Source organism: Plecotus auritus (assembly GCF_963455305.1).
Source record: "Plecotus auritus genome assembly, chromosome: 6".
Taxonomy (NCBI): domain Eukaryota; kingdom Metazoa; phylum Chordata; class Mammalia; order Chiroptera; family Vespertilionidae; genus Plecotus; species Plecotus auritus.
This window is the reverse complement of record NC_137773.1, coordinates 67,781,748-67,796,865: the sequence shown is the minus strand read 5'-3', so window position 1 is coordinate 67,796,865 and position 15,118 is coordinate 67,781,748. Positions and strand designations below refer to the sequence as shown.

Below are 15,118 nucleotides of genomic sequence, written 5' to 3'. Positions count from 1 at the left end.
GCTTTCTCATGTCTTTTGACCACTTAGGTCCTACGCACCAATGTCTGAGAGTCGGGGCTTATATGCTACAGCAACAGTAATTTCTTCTCCAAGCACAGAGGAGCTTTCCCAAGACCAGGGGGATCGCGCTTCTCTCGATGCTGCCGACAGTGGCCGTGGGAGCTGGACCTCATGCTCAAGTGGTTCCCATGATAATATCCAGACCATCCAGCACCAGAGAAGCTGGGAAACACTTCCATTCGGGCACACTCACTTCGATTATTCAGGGGATCCTGCAAGTATCTGGGCCTCAAGCAGCCATATGGACCAAATGATGTTTTCTGATCATAGCACAAAGTATAACCGGCAGAATCAAAGTAGAGAGAGTCTTGAACAAGCCCAATCCCGGGCAAGCTGGGCCTCTTCCACGGGCTACTGGGGAGAAGACTCAGAAGGGGATACAGGCACAATAAAGCGGAGGGGTGGCAAAGATGTCTCCATTGAAGCTGAGAGCAGCAGCATGCCACCTGTGACCACAGAAGAAACTAAGCCTGTCCCCATGCCTGCCCACATAGCTGTGACACCAACTACTGCAAAGGGACTTATTGGTAAGCTTATTGGGGAGTTTGTCCAGTCTGGATTGTGGCTTTAACTTATTTCAAAAGTAAAATTGTATTTGTGGTTCTTTTCCTTATTTTCCTCATTGCTGAATAGTGGTTAAGAGCGTAGGTCCTGTGGTCGGGTACATATCTATATTTTCTAGCACAGTGTACATTCATTCCTTGGCTAACAAAATCTGTAGGTTATCGTATGGTTATATTCTGGTCTCATATTGATCTTTTTATCTGAAAATTATCAAGAAGGATGGCCATTCTCTGTAGAGGAAGAATTTGTATTTAATTGAAGCTTTTAAATATTTTATTATTCTATTTTGTTCCCTTGAATTGTAATTAAAACTTTATACTTTGCATATTTAAAAATCTTCTATTGATTTTGTTATGCAGACAAATGGTTTCCGTGCTAAACAAATTCTCCCTATGCTTTATGGAACCAAGGAAAGGGTGCTAAGAGAGATCGTAATGAGAAAGAGCTTAGGAGTCAGGTGGATTGGGATTGGAATGTTTTGCTTCTTTTCTAGCTTTGTGGCATTGGGCGACGCACTGTCTGTTTCCTCATCTGTAAAATGAGTTTAGTAATTTCTACTAATACAGTTGGTGTGAGGATTAAAGGAATTCTCTGTGAAGCACTTAGAACAGCTCCCAGATAGTAATTGATAAATGCATGGAAGATGCTGTTGTTTTGCTATTGCTATTTCTATTGTGAAGTTGTATCCAGACGAATTTTCTGTGGCATATGTAATGTCTATAGAATTGAAGTGTAAAAACACATTATAGAATATGGAATGAGAGCCCGGCCATTGCTGCTTAGTGGTTGTGCATTGACCCATGCACCAGTAGGTTGCCAGTTCGATTCCTGGTCAGGGCACATGCCTGGGTTGCGGGCTCCATCGCCTGTGGAGGGGTGGTGTGCAGGAGGCAGCCGATTGATGTTTCTCTGTCACTGATGTTTCTATCTCCCTCCCCTTACCTCTCTCTGAAACCAATAAAAACATTTTTTTTAAAAAAAAAATAATATAGAGTGAGAAATTCTGGAGTGTAATCATTACAGACATCATTTTTATTTGTTGGGAAATTGTAATTATCATGTAAATAGTCATGAGGAGATGTCAAACTTAATATGCTTTCCAGATGAATAAGGAGATAACTATTAATACCTATTCTTAGGTTGCAAATTTTAAAGCACTTTCTTTTAATAAACTAATAATCTGACTTATTGATGCAAAGGAAAGAAGAATGTTTAGTTCCTAACAGTTGAGTCTAGAAAGTTCAAGAAAATAAAACTTTGCCTGGCTGGTGTTGCTCAGTGGTTGAGCATTGACCAGTGAACTAGGGGGCCACAGTTGGATTCCCAGTTAGGGCACTAACTGGCCAGGGTGCTGGCTCGATCCCCCATGAGTGGCATGCAAGAGGCAGCTGATCAATGATTCTCTCTCAACATTGATGCTTCTATCTCTCCCTTTTCGTTCCTCTTTGAAATCAATAAAAGTAAAAATAAAATTTTAAATGGAAAATAAAACTTTGATTTTTACTTGCCTTTACAGATTTCTTGTTCTAGGTTATGAACATTAATAATATTAATAACAGGGTTTTAAGAGGAATACATACCTTACACATAGTTTTAGTGTTTTTAAATTTGCATCATTTTTGGTACCACTTTCCCAATTTTTTTTTAAAAAAATTGATCATTAGCATTTCTAAGTCGAAGAAGTTGATCTGACAGTTGTCGAGAGCAGTGGCCCTGGTTCAACAGGTAGATGGCGTAGCTGCCAAGCGCCCCTGGGATTTGCTTTGAGAGATGCTTCTAAGTGCCCATAGCTCCTGGCTGCCGCTACTGACCAACTATTATTTTCTTGAACTAGTGTAAAGTAAGCATAATGGGACTCTGGTTAGAAAAGTATTTTATTTCACTGTGTTTCAAAGTGGGCCCAAGACCTGAAGTAATGTGGAATTGATGCTCTGCCTGATGAGGAAAATGCCCAGCGGAGAGGGTTTGCCTGCCCTGTCCCTGGGGCAGGGAGAGAGGAAGGAACTTGCACCAGGCACAGTATGCCAACATGATGCAGGCATAGTACTGGGTACCTTTTATGTTCTCTCCTTGCTTCATCTCTACAGTAAACCAAGTGTTCGGTGTTAGTCTTATTATTATTTTATAGTTTAGACAAGTTTTGAAGTAGTTCATTCAAAGTTAAAGGAGCTGAACCTGCCTAGTAGCTTCTCTCACCCATTATTTGGCCACACAGAGATAACCACTGTGAATATTTGGTTTAGTCAACATCCATTCCCCTGCCTACCATGTCCCCCACCTCTGTATTTGTCTCATATCACACAGAATCACATTTGCTATTATACTGTGTGTGCTCTTAATAATTATTTTATCGGTTTTTATGGGCATTGGTGCATGAAGTATTCTTCCACAGCACTTTTTAATGGCTGGTGCCTTGTCTTCACTACAGCGCGGAAGGAGGGCAGGTATCGAGAGCCCCCGCCCACTCCTCCAGGCTACATCGGGATCCCCATCACTGACTTCCCAGAAGGGCATTCCCATCCGACCAGGAAACCTCCCGACTACAACGTGGCGCTTCAGAGATCTCGGATGGTCGCCCGCCCCTCTGAGGCTGCTGGGCCCTCCCCTGCCCCGCAGCCACAAGCGCATCCCGGGGCTGGCAGGCCCGTGAACAAGCCCCAGTGGCATAAACCCAATGAGTGCGACCCGCGCCTCGCCCCCTATCAGTCTCAAGGGTTTTCTACCGAGGAGGACGGTACATACTCATTCTTAAAACCGTAAAGTTAGATGTGTTCCCTTATGTTGCCTGTAAGCTTGCCAAGGCGTTTGTGCTTTCCTAACGCTGTGATCTCTTGTGTCTTCAGCCATATTCTGCACATTTTATAGTGAAGAGTTCCAAACTTAGGGTTAAGCTTTTGACTACTCTGTGTGTGTGTGTTTTCTAAAGGTCTCAAGAAATACCAAAGATTGCAAAATTGGTCAAATGAATAAAGTGTGTACATGGCTGAGTTTTTCTCCTAATTCTCAGTGTTCTGTGGAAAGATTATACTTGGACTTTTAATGAGTTCCAAATGACAGTCTGAGAAATATAATTCTCTATAACTCTTTTGCCTTCCTTCTACAATCCTTCCTCAAGCTATATTGAGGAGGAGGAGGGAGATCATGCACCTGATCTCCTTTCTTTTTTTAAGTTTTGATTTGAACATGTTTTGGTATACAAATAATCGTTATAGAAAAAAGCAAAACAGGATCAATGAAAATTACTTAGAATCCTGTCACTTGCAGATAACCACTGTTAACATTTTGTTATGTATCCTTCTAGACTTTTTTTATGGAGGTGTGTATTATTTAAAAAGCCACATGCTGTTTTAAAACTTGTGTCAATGAACTCATTATTAAATAGATTCATTGTCTATACTGTGTGTATATATTTAAATAGGCTTCATATATACTTTATTTTAAAGTGTTTATTATTAATAATCATCACCTAGAGAAAAAGACAAGGATTTTAAGTGAGGTATACTAAAAAGGAGAGCTAAGGTATTTTTCTTAAGCACATCAGCAAACATATCCTCTCAGCACCAGAGGGACTTACTTGCTCATCACTTTCTCTCTCTTTCCTGGTTGTGTTTGCAGAAGATGAACAAGTATCTGCTGTTTGAGGCACAGGCTTTTCTGGATCCAGAGTGAGCCACCCGCAAGGAGAGCACAAGAAGACGTCCCTAGCATCCGGGCCTTGGTACTCACATTCTGAGGATGGTGGACCAGTTTGCCTCCTTCCCTGCCTTAAAAGCAGCATGGGGCTTCTTCTCCCCTTCTTCCTTTCCCCTTTGCATGTGAAATACTGTGAAGAAATTGCCCTGGCACTTTTCAGACTTTGTTGCTTGAAATGCACAGTGCAGCAATCTTCAAGTCCCCACTGTTGCTGCCTGCCACGTCACACAGTATCATTCCACATTCCAAGATCATCACCACAAGAGGATGCACCCCGGCTGCACTTCTCAATGCCTGGAAAGATTGTTTTTAAATCTTCCTTTTAGATTTCAATCCAGTCCTAGCACTTGGTCTCATTGGGATAATGAGAAAAGCTAGCCATCGAACTTCTCGGGGCCTTTAACCCACCAAGGAAGACAAAGAAAAACAATGAAATCCTTTGAGGACAGTGCTTGTCCACTTGTTTACAATGTCCTCCTTTTTTTTTTTTTTTTTTTTAATGAGTTTAAAGATTGTGTTCAGAGAGTCAATGTTATATCCACTTAATAATTACAGTATTATTTTGAACCTTTAAGTAGGGTTGCCAGCCTGGGTTTCTAAAAAAAAAAAAACAAAAACAAAAACCAAATATGCCGGACAGGGTGTGGCCACAGCAAGAAGAAGGGAAGACCTGGCGTGGGGCCCTGTCTTCCCGTGTCCTTCAGGCCTCCCCTGTGAAGTGCCCTATCCTGGAGAAGTATAAACTGTTAGCCAATCACTCAGATACCAAGACACCCCTCCACTCCTTCCCCAGTGGGTGGGGTTCTCCTGTCAAACTGTTTGCACATGGCCAGGGGAGGGAAATAGGACTCTGGTGTCCTGTGTCTGAGCCTTATGGAGTGCAGGACAGTGTCGTTTGAGGGTGTGTCCTGCTCCATTGACATGGATGGCAACCCCCCCCCCCCTTTTTAAGTTATGTTTCTTTGATTTTTGTTCATTTTAGTTTTAGGGATTTTTTTTTTTTTTTTTTTCAAGAGAAACGTTTATAACTGGATAGCATTGCAGTGAAAGCAGCTTGGGATGTTGGAGCTAATGCCAGCTGTTAGTACTGCTCTTTCAAGACAGCCTCCCTTTACTGAATTGGCATTAGGGACTAAACAAGCCTTGACCGTGATCAAAGATCAAAAGATCCCAAACCTGGTGGGAGATGCCAGCCTTCGCCAGGGGGGGTTAGTCACCGAAGACTAACCTGGAAGTGGCTTAATGGACACGCGATGGATAGAGAAGGCCTAAGTGTAGCAACCACCTGCTCACAGCTGCTATTAACCCTATAATGACTGAAATGATCCCTCCACTCTATTTTTGTGTTGTTTTTGCACAGACTCCGGAAAAGTGAAGGCTGCCAATCCGAGTAGTACTCAAATGTGAGGAACTGCTGGTCTTGGATTTTTTTTCCATTAAATTCAGCTGATCATATTGATCAGTAGAGAAACGTAAATAGCTTCAAATTTTAAAGAGAGTCAAAATGCAGTGTTTTTTCACTGTATCAAACAATGTCAGTGCTTTATTTAATAATTCTCTTGTCTCATGGCATTTGTCTACTTGCTTATATATTACATTGTCAATTAAGCATTTGTAATTTTACATGTAATATGCATTCTTTGCCAGTTTTATTATATAGGCTATGGACCTCATGTGCATATAGAAAGACAGAAATCTAACTCTACCACAAGTTGCACAAATGTTATCTAAGCATTAAGTAAGCGTAGAACATAGGACTGCTAATCTCAGTTCGCTCTGTGATGTCACGTGCAGAATGTACAATTAACTGGTGATTTCCTCATACTTTTGATACTACTTGTACCTGTATGTCTTTTAGAAAGACATTGGTGGAGTCTGTATCCCTTTTGTATTTTTAATACAATAATTGTACATATTGGTTATATTTTTGTTGAAGATGGTAGAAATGTACTATGTTTATGCTTCTACATCCAGTTTGTATAAGCTGGAAAATAAATAAATATAACATAAAGCCTTGTCTATATTCTTAATGAATTGTGCATGCTTTTTATTGTCAAAGGGCAAGAAAGCCCTTGGTTCTCACAGTAGGGGCAAATCCTTGGGAAGCTGAGGAGACCTGGCCTGTGTAGCCCCAAACTGTCCAATAGCCTGCTCTCTTAGAAAAGAAATTAATATCATTAATGTTAACACAGGCCAAGCCATGTTTAGAATTTACAGTTTTCTTGAGATTCAGTGAAAAATGCAGATGGTATCACTATATATCTACAGAGCATTTGTCTCTTCTCAACCTTTTCCAATAAAAATAGCTGTGGGACCTAATATTTTGTCCCCCAGTATACATTCTGAGAAAGGACCTCAGAGAACTTAAACAGAAATTCAAGATCATGACCACCAATACTACAATTCAGCTAATGATTTGGGACTTCTAATGGGTACATAAAATATTGTTCCGTCTCTTTGAGTTCTCAGGGGTTGTAAGTATGAATACTATTTCAATCTATCAGAAGGGCACCTATATTTAAAAAAGTAAAAGTTTGTTAAGCAGCAACCTATTGAAATACACTTAGAAATCAAGGACTCGTTTTTTAGCCTCGAGCAGACCTAAATGAAAGGACTATCCACCATTCACTGGGAAGCCTCAGAGGTCGGAGTGGAACATACAGGAGCACAGGCACCAAACGGGAGAAAATGGGTGGAAGTCTGAAAAGGGATCAGGAATTGGCTCCTGATACTAATGTGGCCACTGGCCAAACCTAAAAATCTTTCCGAGGCATTTGTGCTAGCAGACTTGGTAAGTAAATTTTGAAAATCTGGACAATTAGAGGATAAAACCAGTGGCTTCAACCATACCTTTTTGTAAATGAAGGTACTGTGTGTATATGTGTGTTGTGTGCTCTCCTCTATCATCTTTTCAACTTAAAAGCCATTACCCTGGAACACGCCTAACAAAACAAGAACCTATCCCCTTTTTAATGCAATGCCCTATAAGTTTCTGCTGTTCAAAAAGCTTAATTTTCTCAAGTCTGTTTGGAAAAATAATTAAGAATCTGATGTCCTGAACAATAACCTCTTTGCCATCACGTTTTGTATTCTGTGTTGAAAACAGGAAAATGACAAATTGGCAGGGTTACTACTGTTCCCTTTTGAGGTTTTAGATTATCTTTAAGTAGCAAAGGACTTGTCTTGTTTCAGGGTTTCAAGAAATATGTGCTCATCAGATGTAATCAGTAACAGTGACAGAGTTTAATCTATGTCATGTTAATAGCAGAACTTTGCCAAGTTTTTTTGGAATGTTGTAGAAAGTGTTGGCAAACATCTGAGGCTTTCTCCCTAATCAAGAAGGCCAACCAAACCATGTCTTGTTTTCATATATACCGTTTAAAGGCCTTCAAATATTTCCTCAACTGTGATCCTTTTCCCTCTATAAAGGTGTATAGAGTTTATGCTCATCTATGCTTTAATATAATTTGTCTCCAGTTCACTGATAAATATCTTTCAAAATGTTCTTGGATGATGCAAGCTGCTGAGAATGTGTGTATTAACACACTTGTTAGGTGTGTGTACTAGTGTATTTCTCAGTGCATTATTACACTTTTATATGTGCCAAAGAAAAATAGGCAGCTCTCTGAGTCCTTGAGTCCATGATACTGTTCTTATTCAGGCCTGGCTGGTGTGGCTCAGTGGTTGAATGTCAACCTATGAACCAGGAAGTCACTGTTGGATTCCCAGTTGCGCAGATCACATGCCCAGGTTGTGGGCTCGATCCCAGTGTGGGGCATACAGAAGGCAGCCAATCAATGATTCTCATCATTGTTTCTATCTCTCTTTCCCTCTCCCTCCCTCTCTGAAATCAATAAAAATATACATTTTAAAAATAGTTTATTCAAAGAATAAAGGAAGTGCAGCCGCTGAAGGGTCAAGTTGTGGATTAGAGAGGCAAATGATTTTGTGAATATTCACTAAAAATGTCAACAAGAGAGGTTGGAAAAGGGCAATATAATGGAAATGAGTAGGGCAGAGTGCAACACAGGCGGCATGACACTTCTAAGGACCGTAAAGTGAATGAGAATTTACCCAGTTTAGAGTGAGAGCAAACATTCAATGGAACTGAAAAATAATGTTAGTGCACTTCTTTCAACATTCACATTTTAGCCAAATACAAGGCAGGCAAGCACAGTAAAATGTCTGCCTATGTTTGAAATTACACTTATCACCCAGTTTTTACAATGTCATGGCTACATAATAGGAAAATTTATAGAGGTGATCAAAACATTGCATCCAAGGTTAAAGAATCTTAGAAAAGGCTTTATTTCATGGGCAACCAATAAGGTCATAACAATTTTCATTATGGGGGAAATCACCTAAGCATGGAATATAATATCAGAAGTAAATTTTTAGAATCAAATCACCAATTTTATAGAAGAGATAATAATGAAATAAATTTAGTCCAAGGTATTCAACAGCAAAGTTTAATGAACTAATTTCGTTCATATTGTGCACTTACTATGAATAAGCACTTTTCTAGATGCTGTATATTTACAGATTACCCTCAAGTGAACTGAGTTAACTTCAAATTACAGTCTTCTTTTGGCAGTGTCTCATTTCTCAGGGTATAGGGAAAACTTACTGAGTGGCCCTAAGATGATCTATCTTATCCAGCAGCCTTGATTACAGCTGGATCAAAGGAGATGCCTGGCCCAAGAGTAGCCAATGTAGGCGTGCCAGCAATCTATAAGAGGGTCCTAGACTGAGCACGGAGGCATTAGGAGAATTTCAACCAACTTGATTGAGCTCATCACATCCTCTGGGGATTTTCTGTGCAAATGCAAAGACGAGCGGAAGCGGTACTCAATGAAGTCAATATGTAGAAGTCATGAGTATGCAGAAGTTATGAACAAGAGGGGGTCTGTGAAGTCAAGAAAATGATTGATCAAAAGTACGAGTAGTGTTCAAATCTGAGTGGAACAGACACCTATTTCTTAGGGAGCAACCAAATGAGATGTCCTTATTGTACCTGAATGAATTCCCAGTCTCAGAACAACTCGCTGTGAACTCTTCTTATTCTTCTTGAAACCAGGATTGGAGAGCCATTTCTGTACTTTGTGTATTCTCTCTTGATAACCACTCTGTTCTCAGCACCTGGAACAGTGCCTGGAATATTATAAAGGTTTACATAAATGAATAGCTTATCAAGTACCCTAGAGGGCCCAAATTACACAGATAAGTTGGACAATCAAAATCAGCCAACATGCATTTGTTGAAGGACCTCTATAACTCTGCCCAGTACTGGTGAGACTTCATTAGCTTTATTGACAACATAATTATCACTATAATGAGAGAAAAATCACTAAAAGAAATGTCTTTTTGTTATATTTCCTGGCATTTAGTAGAAAAAAATAGAAAGGACTCTATTATATTCACTTTTTTTTTGCTAAAAGAATAACTGATTATTCAGATTTGAGTATATGGCAAACATTTCTTTTCAAAATTAAAATGCTGACAAAAATGGTTAGAGCAGAGCCCTTGGGAAACAGAAAAACCCCACTCCTTTGGAATTGTAGGAATGGCACTGAGATTTTTCCCATTCATAACAGTTAACGTGTCCCATGTATTGAATACTTATGATAACAGCAAAAGATTGTCTCTTTTCTCTGATTTTGGTAGTTACCAGATAAGCTTATTTAACAATAAGTACATAATTTTTGAAGATTAAAGTACATAATTTTGCACATGATAGCTGCATCCAGAGTTTATCTGGTTTGTGCTCAGAGTGGTTTACCTCTGATTTCAAGTGTCTTTTAAGGTCAGTCAAGTATGATTGTACCTAAGAAATTGAAATGTTTTCTTTTACTCCCATGGAGTATGAGATCCTCAGAGTTCCGCCAAATGAGAGGGCCTTTATTGGAATAGTGGAATAAGTTCAACAAGCTCACTTCACTTGAAATTTCCTTTGTTCAGGAGGAAGCAAATTACCCATGAATTTACATAAATATCTCTATTAAGAGACAAAATATTAATAAATGCTTAATTTTTTTTTCCCTTCTTCTCAGAAAGGGACCCAGAATTTATCAGCCTTACACAGTATCCGCCTTGAACTTTTGATTTAATCTGACCAGTTACTCTAAGTGAGACTCCCCTTCCTTCCTTGTGGCGCTACCGGAAGCTGGCCCTTTTCCCTCTTTACAGTAATCAAGGACTCCCAGTGGGAGGTCACGTTAGAGCAGCTGATTCTTTGAGGAACTAATTCTCTCATGACTGTGGAATGCCACTGCCCTCCAGCCTCTAAATGCTGGGAAGGCTGGGCTATGTCTATAAGTCAAGCTTGGTCCACCCAGATAGGAAGACTCCACCCGTGGTGACAGCCACACGAAGGCATTTGGTGAGTGTAAAGCTTGAAGTTTCCAAGCTTCCATGAGCTTTAAGTGATTTTCAAACCACCACATTTTAAATGTGTTTGGGGGACAAATTAGGATAGAAATCAATAATATCAATTGTGGAGTTTTTTTCCTCTCCTTTGAGTATTTTATTAATTTATTTCTACCATAAAATAGTTCCTTCTTCTCACCATTGCCTTCCCTACTCCACTTGTTCATGGATTTCCTATGCTATGCCACTGATGTCAGCCATGGCATCATTCTATCTAGTTTCATGCCTGGGTTCTTGTTCCAGCATTAAGAAGGGTTCAGCAATCTGGAGAAAGGCTGTGCTTAGATTAAGTAGGAGTCCAAAGATGAAAGATAATTTTGAAAGGCATTGGGGGTCAGAGGAGCCTGGCTGAAGGAGCTAAGTTCTTCTTGTCTCAGGACCCCTTGCTTTTTATTAACACAAATTGTCCTAAGGTAAGGTGGAGATACACTTCAAAGGGTAGGGTTTCTATACAGAAGCATTGTCAGAATGGGGAATAGCCTATGGCTGTTAAGGTGTTTGGCCAGTAGGAGGCAATAACATGTAGATTAAGATGCCCTGAGCTGTCTGGCAGCTAACAATCATCCTATTCAGGTTTGGGGGAAATGCCTTTAGCCATTCCAACAGGTGACAACATATGTGACTCAGCCCTTGTTGAGTCCCTAAGTTCCATCAACCTTTTGATGAAACTCTTGCAATTATGACATGCTGGAATTGGCTTCTGGCAGTTTCATGAGGGTGTGGTCTGCAGGGTCCTTCTGCTTCATGGGCCTGGGGCTGAAACACAACTGAAGTCAAGATGTTATTAATTTGACCAAAATTCTGTTCCCTTGATCAACAGATCTAAGGCTTTTTATTTTTAAGAAAGTTTGATGCTGACCAGAACCTGATGTCTTAAGGCAAGCATGTCAAACTCGCGGCCCATAGGCCTCATGCCTCATTTATTTGGCCCATGTTAGCCTTTGAGTTTGACATGCTTGTCCTAAGGGCTTCAAAGGTGAAAGAAAGGAAGGAGGCAAGTGAGTCATGGTGCCAGTAGACTGGACAAGGCCAGTATGAGTCAAGAAGACTGAAAGGAGAAAGGGTCATTTAAAGAAATGGAGCTAGCCTGGCCAATGTGGCTCAATGGTTGAATACTGACCCATGAACCAGGAAGTCACCAGATGAATTCCTAGTCAGGGCACATGCCCAGATTGTGGGCTCCATCCCCAATAGGGGCATACAGGAGGCAGCCAATCAATGTTCTCTCATTGATGTTTCTATCTATCCCTCTCCCTGTCTCTCTAAAAAATTCAATGAAAACATACTTAATAAACAAACAAACAATTAAATTAAATTAAAGGAAAGCCTCGGATCTGCTGATCACAGAAACAGAGTTTCAGTCAAGCTAAAGATAACATTTTGACTTCAGTCCCAGACCCAATAAAGCTGAAGAACCCTACAGACCACACCCTCATGAAACCAGACAGAACAATGCTATGGTTGACATCAGAACCTGATACAATGATCAACTTCTCCGTCCCCTGGCCCCAAGCAATCAGGGAGCCCATACCCCAACTCCTTTAGCCATCGTGAATAATATTTCCCCCTATATAACCAACCCATCCCCTGGAAGCCATTGGGGAGCCAGGTCTTTGAGCATTAGCTCACCTAATGACTTCAGGCTTGACACCATTTTCTCAATTAATAAACCTCTACTTTCTTGGCTGCAAACTCCTGTTCGCATTTGATTGGGTTTTCATACACGCAGGCAAACGGACCTCTTTGGTCTGGTACCATGCTCAAGATCTGAATCTTGTCTGTTTCTTCAATCTCTCCTCTTACTCTGTCTACACAAACACTATTTGTCTTTTTTTTTTCTTTTTTAAACATATGTTTTTATTGATTTTAGAGAGAGAGGAAGAAAGAGGGATAGAAAGATGGAAAGAAACATTGATGAGAAACATCAATCGGCTGCCTCGTGCACGCCCCCTACTAGGGATTGAACCCACAACCCAGACATGTGCCCTGACTGGGAATCGAAACAATGACCTTTTGGTTCATGGATCCATGCTCAACCACTGAGCCACACTGGCCAGGCTATTTGTCTTTTTTTTTTTCAATGCTCTGAATTATTTTAGACAACTGTGGTTTTTTTATACATTGTTCTATTTTTTCCAAAACCCTTCCCCCATGCTGCCAACAAACTCTAACCTACTGTGAAGCTTCAGTAATTTCTCTTCACTTTTGGGAAAAGAAAAAAGCTTATAGAATAAAATGACTACATTTTGTTCACAAAGATAACAAATACAAGTTTGGACTTTCAATATTCTGCTCGTATTTCTTATCATCTGTTCCTCAAAAATCTTTATGAAGTATGTACGGCGGGTATTGGTTTCTATGGATGAGTATACTGAGTAGAGGCAGCAGCCAGTGGTGGTAGAAATAGGAGAAGGCATTGGAAAACTCCAGCAGGCGCCATTCAGGTTGTATTCTATAGAAAGGATGCCTGGGGTCCTGCAGCAAGTACATTTGCCTTTATTTCATATACATCACTTTCAGAGTTCACAGCAGGGGATGTCTTTCACTATGCAGATTTTTGACCCTTCTTTTTTTAAGCTGTCAGGGTCACTAATTCTGAATATTAGACAACTAAAAAGTTTTCTGCTGGAAGAAAGTTAGTTGTATTTTTTTCTCTCACCTTCTTCACTCACAAATGCACCCAGGTCAAAAGTTTAGGGAAACTTGGTATAAAATAGCATCCCTGTTTTGTTATGGTAATTTTTTATTTCTAAATACAGAAGTGATTTAATAGTAAAATCCTGTTGGTCCAATTAGAGGTCATGGGAATGCCTCTATCTGAATGTAAAACAAAACAAAACAAAACAAAAAAACCTGGTTTTAAGTTATGAGATGGCCAAGAGATCAGAGTTAGAGAAGCAGTTTATGACCTTTACCTAAACTTGAGCTGAAAAGGTGATCTACATTTCCAAAGGCACTAAGGGTTCCAGTTTGAATTTCTGTGGTGACATTTGGAAAGATTGATCACTCTATTCTGGAAAAGATGAAAGAATGTGGGTGAGATTTATTTTATAGCGAGGAAGGTAATGGGAGAGAGATCGAAACATGGATGAAAGAGAAGCATTGATTTGCTGCCTCCTGCCCACCCCCTACTGGGGGACAACCCTGAAACCCAGGCATTTGCCTGACCAGGAATGGAACCAGCGACCTCCTGGTGCATGGGTTGATGCTCAACCTCTGAGCCACTCCGGCTGGGCAGATCCTTTGATTCTTGACCCAACACAGCTCTGGAATGATCCAGGTCAGACTAGAATGTATGCACCAAATCCCATTTGCCCAGAGCCCAGACTGTCACAGCTTCTGACTAGAAATAGCAAACCATCTGTCAAATGGTAAATTCACTCAAAAAGTTCACCCTGACCCTGGCCATTTTTGCTCAGTGGTTAGATGTTGACCTGCATACTGAAGGGTCGTGGGTTCGATTCTGGTCAAGGGTACATACCTGGGTTGCAGGCTCAATCCCTGGCCTCCAGTTGGGGCTCATGCAGGCAGCAATCAATCGATGTGTCTCACTTTGATGTTTCTCTCTCTCTCTGTCTCTCCCCCTTACTTCCACTCTCTCTAGAAAAATCAGTGTCAAAAATATCCTCTGGTGAGGATTAACAACAACAACAAAAAGTTCACCCTGGAGATTTAGGGACACAACATCTATTGTACAGGAGTTTCTCTCTCAGCAGAGGCAGTCTTTTGCTTGCTGTAGACTCTGAGAGTTACTTTGATTTTCTAGTCTAACTAAATAACACCTTTTGTCAACCAGAACTGCACAGCATTATGTGTATTGCAGCCCATAGAAATCTTTCTATGCCACGATTGTACTAAAAGTGCTTTTAGTACATTTAGACAGTATCTTAAATCCCGAATCAATGTGTCTACACAGCCTACATGAGAGTGGGTGTATATTGAGCCTTTTCTGTGTGCTAGGCACTGGCCTAAGCATACCTTATTTAGGGATAGGTTTTGTTCCAACCCTATAAGGTAGAAAATATTGTTCTCAGCATTCTTCAGATAAGTAAGTGGAGGCACAGGGAGGTAAGCCACTTGCTGCTGTTGCAGTTAGAAAGCTGCAGAGCTGGACGGTGAACCCAGCCAGGCCCGCTCGAGAGGCTGTGCTGAGTCACTGCTCTGTGCATGATTAGACAGTGAGCGCTTGAATTGTGGTGTGCAGTAAGGTTACATGAATGGTTTTCCTTGAAACTGCCTTGGCATCCATGATTTCTGGGCAACAGTGAAGACTTAAAGTTGAGGCTCAGTTTGGAAGTTGTTTTTCCTCATAAGAAGCAGATGACTATAAACCCCCCTCTACCGTGAGCCCACAGGCTTCGCCCAAGGGAGCAGC

At 40.7% G+C, this 15,118-nt stretch overlaps 1 protein-coding gene across 10 annotated transcripts in view; it reads left to right on the top strand.

Moving 5' to 3' along the window:
* Positions 1 to 6,328, top strand: part of RAPGEF2 (Rap guanine nucleotide exchange factor 2) — a 249,033-nt gene extending 242,705 nt beyond the window's left edge. For all 10 annotated transcript variants that reach the window (XM_080673715.1, XM_080673711.1, XM_080673714.1 and 7 more), the window contains 3 exons: positions 28 to 587; positions 3,053 to 3,358; positions 4,240 to 6,328. In XM_080673715.1, the coding sequence (XP_080529841.1) occupies positions 28 to 587; positions 3,053 to 3,358; positions 4,240 to 4,265 (892 nt within the window). In that variant the 3' untranslated portion in view covers positions 4,266 to 6,328. The remainder of the gene's footprint in view (positions 1 to 27; positions 588 to 3,052; positions 3,359 to 4,239) is intronic.
* Positions 6,329 to 15,118: the final 8,790 nt, after the last annotated feature.